General features: G+C 40.1%; 1 protein-coding gene across 15 annotated transcripts in view; it reads right to left on the bottom strand.

Moving 5' to 3' along the window:
• SVIL (supervillin) overlaps window positions 1-13,367 on the bottom strand; it is a 142,900-nt gene that overhangs the window by 63,241 nt on the left and 66,292 nt on the right. For 14 of the 15 annotated variants that reach the window (XR_007505778.1, XM_049798160.1, XM_049798162.1 and 11 more), the window contains one exon: window positions 4,114-4,180. Coding sequence is in view for 11 of the 15 variants with exons in the window: in XM_049798152.1 (XP_049654109.1) it covers window positions 4,114-4,180 (67 nt within the window). In the remaining 4 variants the exon portion in view is untranslated. Of the gene's footprint in view, window positions 1-4,113; window positions 4,181-7,052; window positions 7,254-13,367 lie in introns of those variants that run through there. The other variant, XM_049798153.1, reaches the window with a different exon arrangement.

Raw genomic sequence — 13,367 nt, 5'->3', positions numbered from 1 at the left:
ACTGACTAATAACATTTTACATGAACTCCAAGAAGTATTTGCTTCTTTATGGTTTATAAATAATATTCCTTTGTAAGACATTGAGGAGAGAATAAAGCCCTTGAAATGACAATAAAGAAACGGGGCTGTGTCACATTCAGGCACCATGCCACCTGCTGCAAATCGTCTCCAACAACTGCACTTACAGAAATTATTCCAGGTACTGCCAAGAAAAGCAGTGTTAGCCACTACAGAAAATAGCAAATAGAAGATGAAAAGCTGCAATAAGCTGTCCATTACAGAAAACTGTGTATCTTTACAGGGTGACAACACTTTAATGGAACTAAAAAAAACCCAAATAAAATAAAAAAATAGCACACAGCAGCCACAGGCAAATGGGTGCCTGTGTCATCTGAGACTGGGCAGAGACTCAGACAGTTAACCGCATGTTTCTATATGCCTAACACCACATTGCCAACACTCGTGATTCTTATTAGCCTCACAATATGTTATTTTCTTAGACACAGCTTCTGGAGAACCCCTAGGTGGAGAGATTCCCAGTTTCCATTTGAAAGCAGTTTTTACTCCTCTTGGCTGAGGAAGAGTTTGAAAAATGCCATATTGGCCTAAGCCTACAAATCAAACCCCAAATTTATTTTGTCAAATCAATTTGATTACTTAAGATTTGCCTCAAAAGGGACCCAGCTCATGACTTCTTAATACCTGGGCTTTATTTAGCAGCATCTCCAATCGCTTCCATAATGCTTGTGACAATGCAACACCTTAAGTTTCCATAAACATGGGACTTTGTACAGAAAAGCATTCACTCATACAGCAAAATCCTTGCTTAAATTAACTGTGCACTAACATCCACAACTATGTCTCAGTCCCATATGAATTTCCAAGGGTAAAAATCATACAGAATCAGGACTGGCACTAACCTGCTGGTTTTAAGAAGAATTGTATTATTGGATTGCTTGCAGATCCTCAACAAACTTTTAAATACTGTAAACTAGTTAGGTTCACTCCTGCCCCTTCCTCCAAACTCCAGGGAGTTCCAGAGACCCTCTAAACCCAGTCTAAGTGTCTTTCACTGAATTTCCATCTATTTGTTCTCATGCCAGTGTTGTTGGTTAGCTTACTTATTTTTCTTAACTGAAGTTTTCAACATCTACTCAGCTTCCTTGAGACAGTCTCTCAGTTTCATTGATTATCTGTAAAAATGTTCTCTACTTATTCTAGTTTTAAGTCATCTTTTTTGTATATGGTGACCAGAATTGGACAGTCTTGATTCCAGACCTGGGTCTTAGCAGTGCCTTATAAAAACAGGAATTTTAATAGAGGAAGCATTATTATATGACTAGCCAGATGAATGCCAGGGTCCACAACACATTTGCCTTTTTATATCTACACTATACTGGTTGGTCAATCCTGCATGAGAAACCAATATGCCAAGGCTTTGCTTTCATCAGTTGCAAGTGACAGAAAAATTTATCAGCCCCCAATGCACAACAGTGCACTTAGTATTATTACATTACATCCTTTTTCTATTACTCCTCAAGGTCATCCAGTTCTTCCTGTATGTGAGCTCCCTCCTCCTTTGTACTGAGGGTGGCTTCCAACTTTTGCTCACTGGCAGATTTCATTAAAATTCTTTTAATAATCACAAACTTCTTAAGCTTAACCCTTGCTGGACTACACAGCATCACAAGTTATCTCCTTTGTGAAAGTCCCTTCACAGTTTCCCTTACGCTTTCATATTCCATTTCCCTCTGGACAGATTGTCAACTTTATTTACTTACTTTTAAATTATTAACTCTTTTCATATACTGACTATTTTATCCACAATGGAGGAGTTTTTCCTCTTCAGAGGCATTTTTGCTCTCTCTCACAAAGCTGCAGGTGGCATTGCTTGTTTTAAATATTCACACATTAGAAACACAAAATGTTTTAAACTGATGTATCAATTACACTGCTTTCACTTGCACAGAGAATTCAGAGACAGAACACAGCTCTGAAGATGACACAGGCAAGCCAAATAATTGGGTATTTATAGATACATATATAAAATGAGTTCTAAAAATGAAAGCAGGCATATTTAGGACATGTCACAGTATTCAATAAGAACATTCATTAGGAATCTAAATTGAGTTGGAATGATGTTAAAGCAATTTCAAATAGGTGTAAAAAAAATAAATTCACAGGACACTACTCATAAGGGTTTAAAAAAAATATGTTCATAAGTAATTCCTCACCAAGACTTCCCCATTTCCTCAAAGGGATCTATCCAGATGTCTCCCTGTTTTATTAGTTTCTCTGCTAAAGGAGCAGTTGCAGCCTCAATTTAGTTGCTTAAGAAGAGTCAGCCAGACTTGGATTGCCAAGTATATTGTACTTTCAAACTGATACACAACCCTGTTCTAGAAATATCACAACTACATCTACTCACCTTTGCTTTCTTAATTTCTCAAGTCATGCTATAAATTTAGGTGCAGATTCCGAGCAGCGGCAGCACCAGGAGTTTCTGCACTTAACAGGTAGGCCATGCACATTCATTATTAAAATAATTTAAGACATATGTGGGTTTCTCTAAATGAAAAAAAAGTTTAGAAGTTTGCAAGTCTTTCTTCTTAATGGTACATTTAATGGTTCATTAAATGCAATCAACAGCATGAGGTCCCCGAGTTTGTTTTGCAGACGATTTGTGTGTGGTTTGGCCTCAGGTTCCCAACAAACTCATCATACTCTCCAATGTTCAGGAATTCATATGATTCCTATTAAAACTTAGGCAACAATATTTCACAACCTCTATAGTTTTTCTTTAAAACCAATGTATAATGTGGCATTAGTAGAGTATTTGACACCCTCAGTAGTTACACTGCTCTTGCAACTTCCCAAAGTAAGTATGGGCTGCATCTATACATCAGGGATTCCAGGCTGAAAACTTCATCTGCTGCTGCAGCAGCAGCAGCATACAGTTTCCAAATAGGTGTCCCACTAACCTAGTTACATGCCCAAAATCAAGCAGAAGTTTGATCCAAATGCCACTGGTAGCACTGCCCTGCCACCTGGATTAAAGCTATATGATATCCTGAGATTTTGTGATTGAAATACATGCATGAAAATCCACTTGCATACCTCCCAGCCAGGTGCTTCACATTCATTTCCCTTCTCTTTCTCTAACTCCAGGAGAATTTCCTTCCCTGGACTCTTACGTAAAAAAATCCATTCTACAGTCACATCCTTTTCTACTACTCTCATTTCTACTCTCCCCTACCTGCCTTCCATAACACAGTGCAGCTTCTACACCTATTCCCTCCCTCTCTCCACAATACCTAAGAAACAACGTGGCAGGGAATCAGGTGTGCTCCAGAAGGTGTGTGTTGACTGAAAAGATGCTTGGACATGTGAGGCTGGGTGCTTAAGGCTGGTGGATTCCTGTGCAGCTGAGCCAACAAAACAGCTGGTTGCTGAGGCAAGAGTCAGTTCCCAACTTCCTGAACCCCTCTCTGCACTATTATGAATGAATCCAGCAAGCACAAAGGTGGACACCAAAAGCAGTTGGAGTGAGGATGGGAAGTGAGAGGGAATGTGACCTGCCACCTTGCTTAACTGTGAACTGTATCCTCTTACTCAGCCTTGTGGAACCCTGCCTTAAGACTGCAGACATGAGGCAGCATGGCCCTGCAAGGAAGCAGCAACGTCACCTCTCCATTCATCTCTGTGGTGTCCCCCTCCCATGTGCTGGCAAAGCTCTCTGCACAGCTGTATAATTAATTCACCCGCTTCAGCCACCTTCTTTTTCAGACAGATCAGTTTTCCAAGCTGGTTCACTAAATGTCTGTACTGTGTCCGTGCCATGCAAGGAAAAACGGGCACTGCAGTGGCAGGAGGCTCAGTGCACAGTGGGACTTTTCCCTCAGCAACGTCAGCTATAAATTTTCACATTACTTAGGAGGCAGTTGGTGTTTACAATACCTGTTCAGAGCATCTGCTTTATGCCAAAGGTTGGTCCTGCGAGAGGACCAATAATAATTTTCCCTGACAAAAGAATAAACATAGATTCAAGCAATGACTGCAAGTTACGATCATGCAACCAGTCATCTTCACTAGGCAAGAAAAACTTGACCTTACCTTAACGCTCTCTTCCTTTGGAGCAATCGGGAAGGTTTAAATCTGACTGAGTTTCCTTTGTCAAAATCTGTGAAATGAAAAAAACCACACCATAGTGAAGATGCTTTAATAAATGGGGAACTTGTAGGAAATCAGTTTATAGTCTCCAGTCATAGCCCTTTTCCACTAGAAAAGACTGCACAAAGGCCTTCCCTCTAGTGAAAGGAGCATAAGCTGGCATGTCCAAGATGGTAATAAACCAAAGCCTTGCAAAAATGAGTACAGACAGTAAACGTATCAAAAGCATCAACACTTTATGGAACTGCCATGTTCTAATCCCAGTATTCATGGTGTAGCACTGCAGCCTGGGGCTATCATTTAAACTCCTTGACTCAGTTTCCCAGCTTATAAAATGGGTGGTAGACATGTTCACGAAGCAGTCTGGAAATGAGAAATGCTGCAGGCAGCAGGAGCCTTTTTGGCTGCAGCCTGATAATACTACAAAAACTGCATATTCACTGCAGAAGTTGGAGATGCCCAGCTGAGGATCTGTTGCAACAACAGTATTACACCATCTATGACAGAAGTATTTCTAAAGGTTGTCTACTGTTTGGAAGCTCCCATTTTTTTCTGAATAGCCTTAGAACATGCTTACATTCAGAGAGGAACAGGTGTTTATACTGAGAGCAAAACTGTGTCAGATACAGCCTTATATTCAAAAAGTATGTATTACAAAGCCACTAGGTTCCCAAACCTTTGTGAACCATAACAAGCAATGGGCAATCTCCCCTCTCCCCACCCAGATTTAACTTTTTCATTTCTGAAGTCAAGAGCATCATCAGAGGATCTAAATGATGACCAGTGGCAAGGGGGACCAGTGCTCCAAGTACCATCTCCCTCCATTCAGCAATAAGGATGCTATTAAGAGACCTTAAGAGAACTGCTAGCCAGGAAGGAGGGGAGCACCTGGTCCATGACTGCTGTTGAAAAACACATAAAGCTACTATTAATTTACTCGCAATGGGAAAATTGCCTTCCGTCCCCATCTGTATTGTCAACTACCCCAAGACCCTAAATTAATAAACAATTGGTCACTGATGCAGTGTTCATTTTGCAAAGATGGACCTGAATGTTACACAAGCTGAACGTCAGAACGATTGAAAAGCAGCAGCATCCCTTTTACTCTACCTGAGAGCTGAGATTTAACTATTTCAAAGAAGAGCTAACTGGCAAAAAAATATTTTTTGCTTATACAAAATAGTTTAAAATCTAGGTAGCCTTTCAAAACTTTTCACCCTCCTCTTCTCTTCCACTTCTTTCTACCACCTCTCCAGGTAAACAGATTTAAAAAAAAAAAAAGTTAAAGAAAAAAGACCATTTTAACAGTCTGATAAAGAGGCTTAAAATGTGCAAAAAGGCATTTTTTAGGCATCTGCTACAAGTTACTGCAGATTTCAAGCTGCTTTGCTAATAGCATTCTTCAACTTTAATAGGCAACTTTTTCCTGTTTTTGTTAACATTCATTTTCTCTTTCCAAGTAAATGGAGAGTAAAACACATGGATTACACTGAAACATCTTGTTAGACCAAAACAGAGTATTATAAGAAAAACAGTATGAATAGTATATAAATCATTATATTTTACACTACAACATTAAAAAGAATACTCCATGCCATAAGTACCCTCTAAAAAGGCCAGATTACGTTACTGTGAGAAGAGTATGGAGTAACTTAAAAAGCCCAGCTCAATATCAGCTTAGCTAATCAGAACCAGGCATATCTTAAATTTATAGCTGTTCTAACAGGATATAACCCATCCTATAGTTTTTGGCACTAAAACGGCTGTCCACCATGAAAACCACAAGCAGACCACAGAGAAATTCTCCCCACCCTAGCCAAAACTGGAGAGGGGATATGAAAAGGAAAGAAAGTTGCTTTCATTGCTTCACTGGGAGAAGGGAGGGAGAAGGGCTGCTAAGAGGGCGTACACAAGCCAGTCCAACTCTTGCTACGTATGAAACACATTCAGTAACATTCATACATACCACATCTATAATACCTCAAAAACATCTTAGAGCTGCTGTATTTCACAGGGGCAAGCTCCTTCCCCCACCCCACCCCACCCCCCCCCCGCCCAAACACAGAAACCCAACTAGAGAATTATATTCTGTTACACAGTTTTGATATTTTATGTATTTCCTCCTGTTCAAATTAAACCCCATGTGGGAGGGATTAAAGTCCAATAAAACTTACTTACTACAATATGGAAGTCTTAAAATTAAATACAAACACAGGAGAAAAAGTAAAACAACTCTGCTTCAGAAGAAAATAAACATGTCCCCAGAAGAAACGTCAGTTTAACACAGTCTTAATGAAATGGTTAATTTAAAGAAGAAAACACACCCTCACAGTACCTGATACACAGAAGGAAAATCTTTGCAACAGCATTTTGTTCCTTCTTTCACTGAAGAATTCTAAACATGCCCGTAACCACATTAAAACAATTCTAAATATTTGTATTTAAAATTAAGAGTATATTTACTGAAGTATAAATCAAGCTTGCTCACAAGTTTAACCATTTGTTCAGTCTAGTCCCCTCCCTCTTAGGCACAAACTACCAGATAAAACCACTATCCATAATTTAATACATAGGAAATTAAAAATGCTGAATTAAAAAAAAAAGTAGATGCAACCTTCCAGTGTTACTTAGTATATTTAAAGGCCCTAAGTCGGTGGCAAGCTAAGCTAATTAAAAGATCCATCTAATCGGATCTTTCAAAAGTGTCCTTTAGAAAATAATGAAATAGCCTAGGTGACTAACTGCATACTGATTGCTAAAGTAGCTAAACGTAGCTGCAGAAGATCCAGTCAAACAATATTTACACATGCATACATATATACGAGAGAGATTAAACACACACAAATGAACTGCGTTTTCTTCTATCTGCTTGGAACTCTTACCTTGCTCCTCCGAGTATTTAACATTTCCCAAATAGCTGGAGATCCAAGGATTTCTGAACATGGTTGCACAAACAAAGGATTCGGCAAAGAGAAACTACAATAGCAGCTAATTCTCAACCAGCCACAGCCCTAGGCCTGTCTTAGCAATATCGTGTAGAGATTTTTCATAGCACAGGACTGGAGCTGTCAGGCTATCGCGTCCCAGGGAGTACAGTAAATGCATAGCAATAGGCTGCAAGCTGGAGCAGCTCAAGCCAGTAATCAGATTACAAACAGAAATTAGGCACATGAATGCTAAAACAGATTGGGCAATTGTGATTGGGAGATTTACAATATTACCACTTCAAAGATCCAGCCAAATCACACATTATATTCCTGCAAAATGAATGCAGAACCCCTAGATCTTCATATTAAAAAAAAAACAAACCCAAACCAAACAACCTCCAAGAACAGGAATAATTCCTTCATATCTCTAATCAGGATAAACTGCAATGCTTGCTTAAGAAAAAAAGCATCCAGGCTGCCAAAAAAATGGACTCTGTTAATCATATCATTATGCTAAATATTTTGCCTAACTATTAGTTGGAACATTTAAAACAGACAAGATTTATGGATAACATATGAGCAAAATTACTGGTGGGGGTGGGGATTTAAGAGCAGACACCATAGCTCCAAATATTTTAATTTGAGACAGAAGGTGTAAAATTGCACAAAAGTACTGTCTAGCTACCATTTTTTTTATTAAACAGATCTGATGGATTTGGGATTGAAGAGTCAGAACCCTTTATAGTTAATTTTGAAAGTCTGGAAGTATTTGTTTGAAATAGTGTAATAACCCTTGCTCAATCTTCCACACTGAACTACCTGATCGTCTAACACATGCACACAAAGAAGCGTTAAATATGTGACTGAAACAGGTCCATGCACTTAACCCCATCCAGCCAAATGCAGTAACTGCTTACTAGCTTCTCTCCAACAGACTTCTTCCCTTCAAAAAGATTTCAACTATTATCAGTAGAAAACTTACCACCAGGCTGGGGTTGTCATGACCATGAAAAGATAGCCTAGAAACACAAGGCTGAAGTTCTTGACTTTTCTCACCTGTTCTTATGATATCTGGTACAACCCTGATCCATGCTGGGAACCTCTATGTACAGGCAAAATATAAGCAACGATGCTGTGAAAGAGACTGCTTAACCACAATTGAAAAATATAATCTATCAAAACCCTATTAATTTCTGTTGGCTCACCATGAAGTTGTATTTAGCCTAGGTCATCAAAACACTGTTTTTCAAGCTAACAAATTCCTGCAATGGATAGAAGAACATGCACTCCATCTTGTCTAATGCCCCTACTATTTGTATTCATTTATTTATTTTTAAACATTAATAATGTTCGAGTCACCTTATCCAAAGCACCTTTTATTAGCTGATCTTTCAACAGTCCAGAGCTCCCTGGAACGAGAGTCACCCAACACAATGAACATGACATTGAAGCCTCTGACTCATCAAGTAACATCCTCTGTTCAGAAATACTTGATGGTACGTACCACATTTTTTCTTTGCCTGTAATCTTACTGGCTCTCACGTTTCATTCTAACCACTTCACACCACTGCCCATAGAACACAAATCGAACACTGCTGTGGTCTCTTGACCAGCTGCAAAGGCCTACGTCTACTTGACCCTAGCACATATAAAAGTAGTAACAAAAAAATGTAATGTCAACATGGGTCCAAACTTGCCATTAACCTGAAAATCCACTTTATGGCCCACACATAAGTGCAGGTGTGCTTAAAACACAAAAACAAGACAGTGCAGAAATTAACAAAGAAGCTGCTGGTAACAGCTAACGGAGACATTCTGGACCAGTGTCTTGTGTGGGTATACCAATAAGAGATACCCAGTTCTGAAAATGTCTCTTCTTTCTGAACCCTGCTTGTGTAAAGGCTGGTTACTTGATCTTGTGAGTAGAGACATTATTACCTGGAGTATTTTTAAGCACCTGTAACTCATCTGGTACACAGTATGGGAACTGTTTCTCATAAAGCACAGATAAATAACACTCATTTGATAAATCTGATGGATGCAGTCTTTAGCAAGGTTGAAGGAGAAGTTAGACTTGACAGCTGAGCTGATGTAATAGTTCATGGCCGCCAAGAAAGACAATTCTATCTGTTTCTTTATGCAGGACCTGTGCTAGGTCCTGCTCCCCTAGTGACCCAGTCAGATGACTAAACTGGTAGTATATGTTCCTTTTTATTTTTGCTGGGTATGCTTTTCAGGAGGTGGCAGAATAAAGAAAAAGGCCCAGGATCTTATGATCAGGAAAGGGATCAACCCTTCTGGCTAACAAAGGAGGTGAGCTCAGCTCGATTGTCATCCCTGTGTCTGGCAATGTCCCATATGACAGAGAGGAGGGGTGTGTTTGTATTTGTGGAGGGAGGGGTCAAGCTCCTACATTCCCCTCTGCTGTACATCATTGCCAACATTTTGTCCTCAGCATCCTCCTGGTTAACGAGGCGCAGAAGGTAAAGCACACAGAGCTGCAGAAAGACAGAAAAACTCTAGAGTGCCTTTCAAAAATGTGTATATTTTAAATGGGTTCTTGCTTGTGCCATTCAAATTCCACTTACAGAACATAGTAAAAAGCCAGTTTCTCCAACAGCTCTGGCTATCACCTATAAGGAATACTTGTGATAAGCTTCGGTGCAAGTAGGACTCCTTTCCCTACTATGTACGGCTGGCATGTCAAGAATACAGGTGCCAACTCATGGGACCAAAAAGAATTATTATAGCAGAAAGTAAAATATCCAATAAAAGCAACATCTGTATCAAGGTCTTCACAAAAAAAGCCTACCCATACACTAGAGTTTGGCTTCAAGCTCTCTTTTAGGTTGGAAGGTGATCACCAGTCATTGCTCTGTACATGGTATCTGTGAATTCACATTAACATCACTACTTTTAGTACTGAAACCATGCTACTGTGCAGAATCTGTGACCCCAGAGTTTGTTCAGCATCAGCACAAGATGAGGGGTATGTGCCAACACTGCTTCCAATATTAAAACTCTTAAAGCCATGAGATGCTGGAGCCCTAGGGTATTACACCAACACTATGCACTTCACACAGATCATTAAGAAGACATAACTGTGGGTAACTGACAACTTCCCTCCCTCCCTCCTTTCCATCAAAAAGGGATCACCTATTGCAAGACCTGTCTCTGTGCTGTTCCTTAACCACCTTTGGCAGTGGAGAAGACACCTTGCTAAAAACAGTGAGGCAGCAGGGTCAAGCAATGGTATAAAGAAAAGAAGTCTTACATTTAGCTTTTTGCTGCTTGTTTGGAAACAGCAAGTTTAAGAGCTAGTCTTTCCCAGAAGAAAAGAAATACATCTCCAAATACTTGATGAGCAAAGGAAGAAGAGTATTTTGTCCTTCAAAGAGATCCAGTGTCAAGGTCCTAGAAGAACGGTCAGGCAAACTACATTATCAAGTCTGCATTACAAATTGGTAGTAACGTTCTTCTCCTCCTCTGCCATCGTTAATTCTTGAGCATTAGCAGTCTCCAACATAAGCAAACAAAGAGAGAACAACAGTTCAGCCATCAGAAAGGGGGGCAGCCCAGCTGGAAGTTAAGTTTGCAGTCATCTGGGCAAAAAGCTAGAGGTTAAGCATGCATACATTTCAAATCTGAGACTGCTCAAGAAAGACCAGCTGGCAGCTAAATATTGTTCTGAAGCTTCCCACAGGAAGAGAAGGAAAATATCTTCCTTTTGTCTGGCAAAACTAATCACTATAATCAAAGCTGGAGTTTAAACAGCTTGCAAAACTGTTCCCAACTTACAGGGCTGCCAACCCCAAAGCACTGAAGAGTTATGAATCAGGTCCCACCAAGATCAAGTCTTTTTTCTTTCTGAATTTTGATCACTTAAGAATTTATATTTAGAAGTGTTCCTCTGTGATAAGGAGAACTAGATACTCCGTTGTGACTTGCAGTTATCATAAAACCAAACATGAAAGAAGCCCATGACAGCTGTTTAAAGAAAACAAACAAAAAAAATAATAAAAAAATATCAAGAATGCAGAGGAAAGAAAACCCACAGTGACTGCAAAGAAACTTTCAGCAAATATGCTAGTTAGGTAAACAGGATTCTGAGCAGCATGGAAGACTGAGATGATCTGTATAAGTAAGATGATGAAATCATTTTCATACACACTTCATGGGTAGAAATCTAAAGGAGCTCATGTATTTTATTGCACTGCTGCTCTTCTGGACAAGGAGAGCACACTTGGAAAAGCAAGTCAAAGTAAGCTGTGCCAAATCTGAGATGCTGTGGATGATTGCAGGAATGAAGGTCAGAAGAGAGGGCTAAACCAGACCATTCTTTTCCATCACTCCATCTGACCTCCCCTCCCAGGCCCCACCCAGGCTACTTGCCCACCTCAAGGTACCCTGTCAGTTTCTGGCATGTAGGTGTGCGTTTCTGAAGGTAAGTGGGACGGCACTAGAAGAGCCTCCCTTTTCTTATTTCCCCTTCCTTCCACTCTCCAGCAATTTCTGCCAAGGTGTTAAAGAAAGTTAGCCCAAAGCTAAAGGACAGGTAAAAAAAAAAAAAAAAATCTAACAGAAGATTACTTCAGTAGTATAATCACTTAACAGGAAGTTATCATCTCAATTCATGTTCAAGCATCCTAGCTTGCAAACACAGGACGTATTACTGGTTGGCAATGGCAGTCAGTTTTGTCTTCTCTATCCAAACCCCATGTATGTGCGCAAGTGATTCTCTCATTTCCTAAATGGAGGCCATTCATATGAACTTTTAAGCTAGCATAAAGTTTCCTGACATGGTATCATCCCTCCAGTGGAAAGCAAATACAATCCTTTTCACTTTGCTTCCCCCCCCCCCCCCCCCCCCCCCCCTTCCACTATACAAGAGTTTTTGAATAATGATCCTGGCAAGAAGATTTCTGTTTGACTAGTGATTATGTTTTGGACAAGTCTTCAGATAAACTTCAGCACTGCACCACCTGTGTGGTATACTTTAAAACAGGTCATATGCAAAGAGATCAAAAAAATGATTAGTAAGTGTTAGAAATGGGACTAAGTTTTTTAATACAAGATGACAGATGTGTTAAAAGAATATGGCTGGTCTTTTTGTACTGGCTATTTACTCATGTGCTATGGGCAAAGGGAGAACAATAGGTGTTTTTCCATGAACACTAAAAAAAGCCCCTCAACTTTCCAGTACTATTTCAGATTTGAAGAAATCTCACTCAAGTCATTAATTTTAGCAATGAATTGCTCCTAAAAGGAGATTTTGGTACCTTTCAATCTTGCAACACATTTTCAGAATAAGGAACATGAAGGTAATGTCCCCTGACATTCCTACATCTCATATCACTGTTCACAAAACTGTATGGCAAGACTGTAGCATCATTAAAAGATCTTCAAGGTTTTCCTCTTTAGGAGTAAGATCAGTCTAGACTAGCTCATTAAAGGAAGTTCAAAGGCCATGCACCCCATTCACATGTAGGGATCAGATACACCAGTGAGGCACATCATCTGAATTGAGTCAGATGTATTTGTCTGTGGGCCCGAAACAGTTAACAGAAGATATCAGGCGTGCACAGGGCCAGGGTTAGGCATGGACTGAGCGAATTATTGGAAACAAGAATAAGGCAGGAAATCCTCTCCCAGCAGTACGTACAATTTAAATGATGAAACAGCCCAAGGACTTTGAGGAGACACAGGTTTTTACTTAGCAAAACAGTATCTGAGAGCATTTCACACCATGACTCACTGTAAAGCCACTCCAGTTCAGATTGTGAAGGCACAGGGTTAGCCACGGCTCTGTGGCCATCCTTCACTAAAGTCATGACAGAAGCAGCAGCTTCTGCTTTAATACTGCAGTGAACAAGAGCTTTGCTGCTGCAGTGACCGAGGACTTAAACTGCTGTCGGGAGAGACTGTCTGCAGAACTCCCATCCTCTAAACAAGTGGCCAGGGTTTCTAAGATGGGTTTCTCCATCTTCTGACACTTCTAGTCTCTTCAGTCTCCAGAAAACTTTCTGCCAGAGCGCAATACAATCAGCACAAGGCCATCTCCCTGCCTGTAGTGGCAAGTGGCCTCATGCAGTTAAGCACTGCAAAAAGCCCAGCCACGCTACTGAGTTTTCATCCAGCTGCTCTTGAACACCTCTGCACTGCTATCTCTGCACATGTGTAAAAGCCCAATAAGGGAGCAGGGAGAAGCATGCACACCACAAAGAAGAATTTATAACAAAGTTCTTTGGCTCTTCGCAATAGTCATCTAAG

This window comes from Accipiter gentilis, chromosome 4 (assembly GCF_929443795.1).
Source record: "Accipiter gentilis chromosome 4, bAccGen1.1, whole genome shotgun sequence".
Classification (NCBI taxonomy): Eukaryota; Metazoa; Chordata; class Aves; order Accipitriformes; family Accipitridae; genus Astur; species Astur gentilis.
The sequence above is the reverse complement of the archived record's forward strand: the minus strand, read 5'-3'. Positions and strand labels throughout refer to the sequence as shown.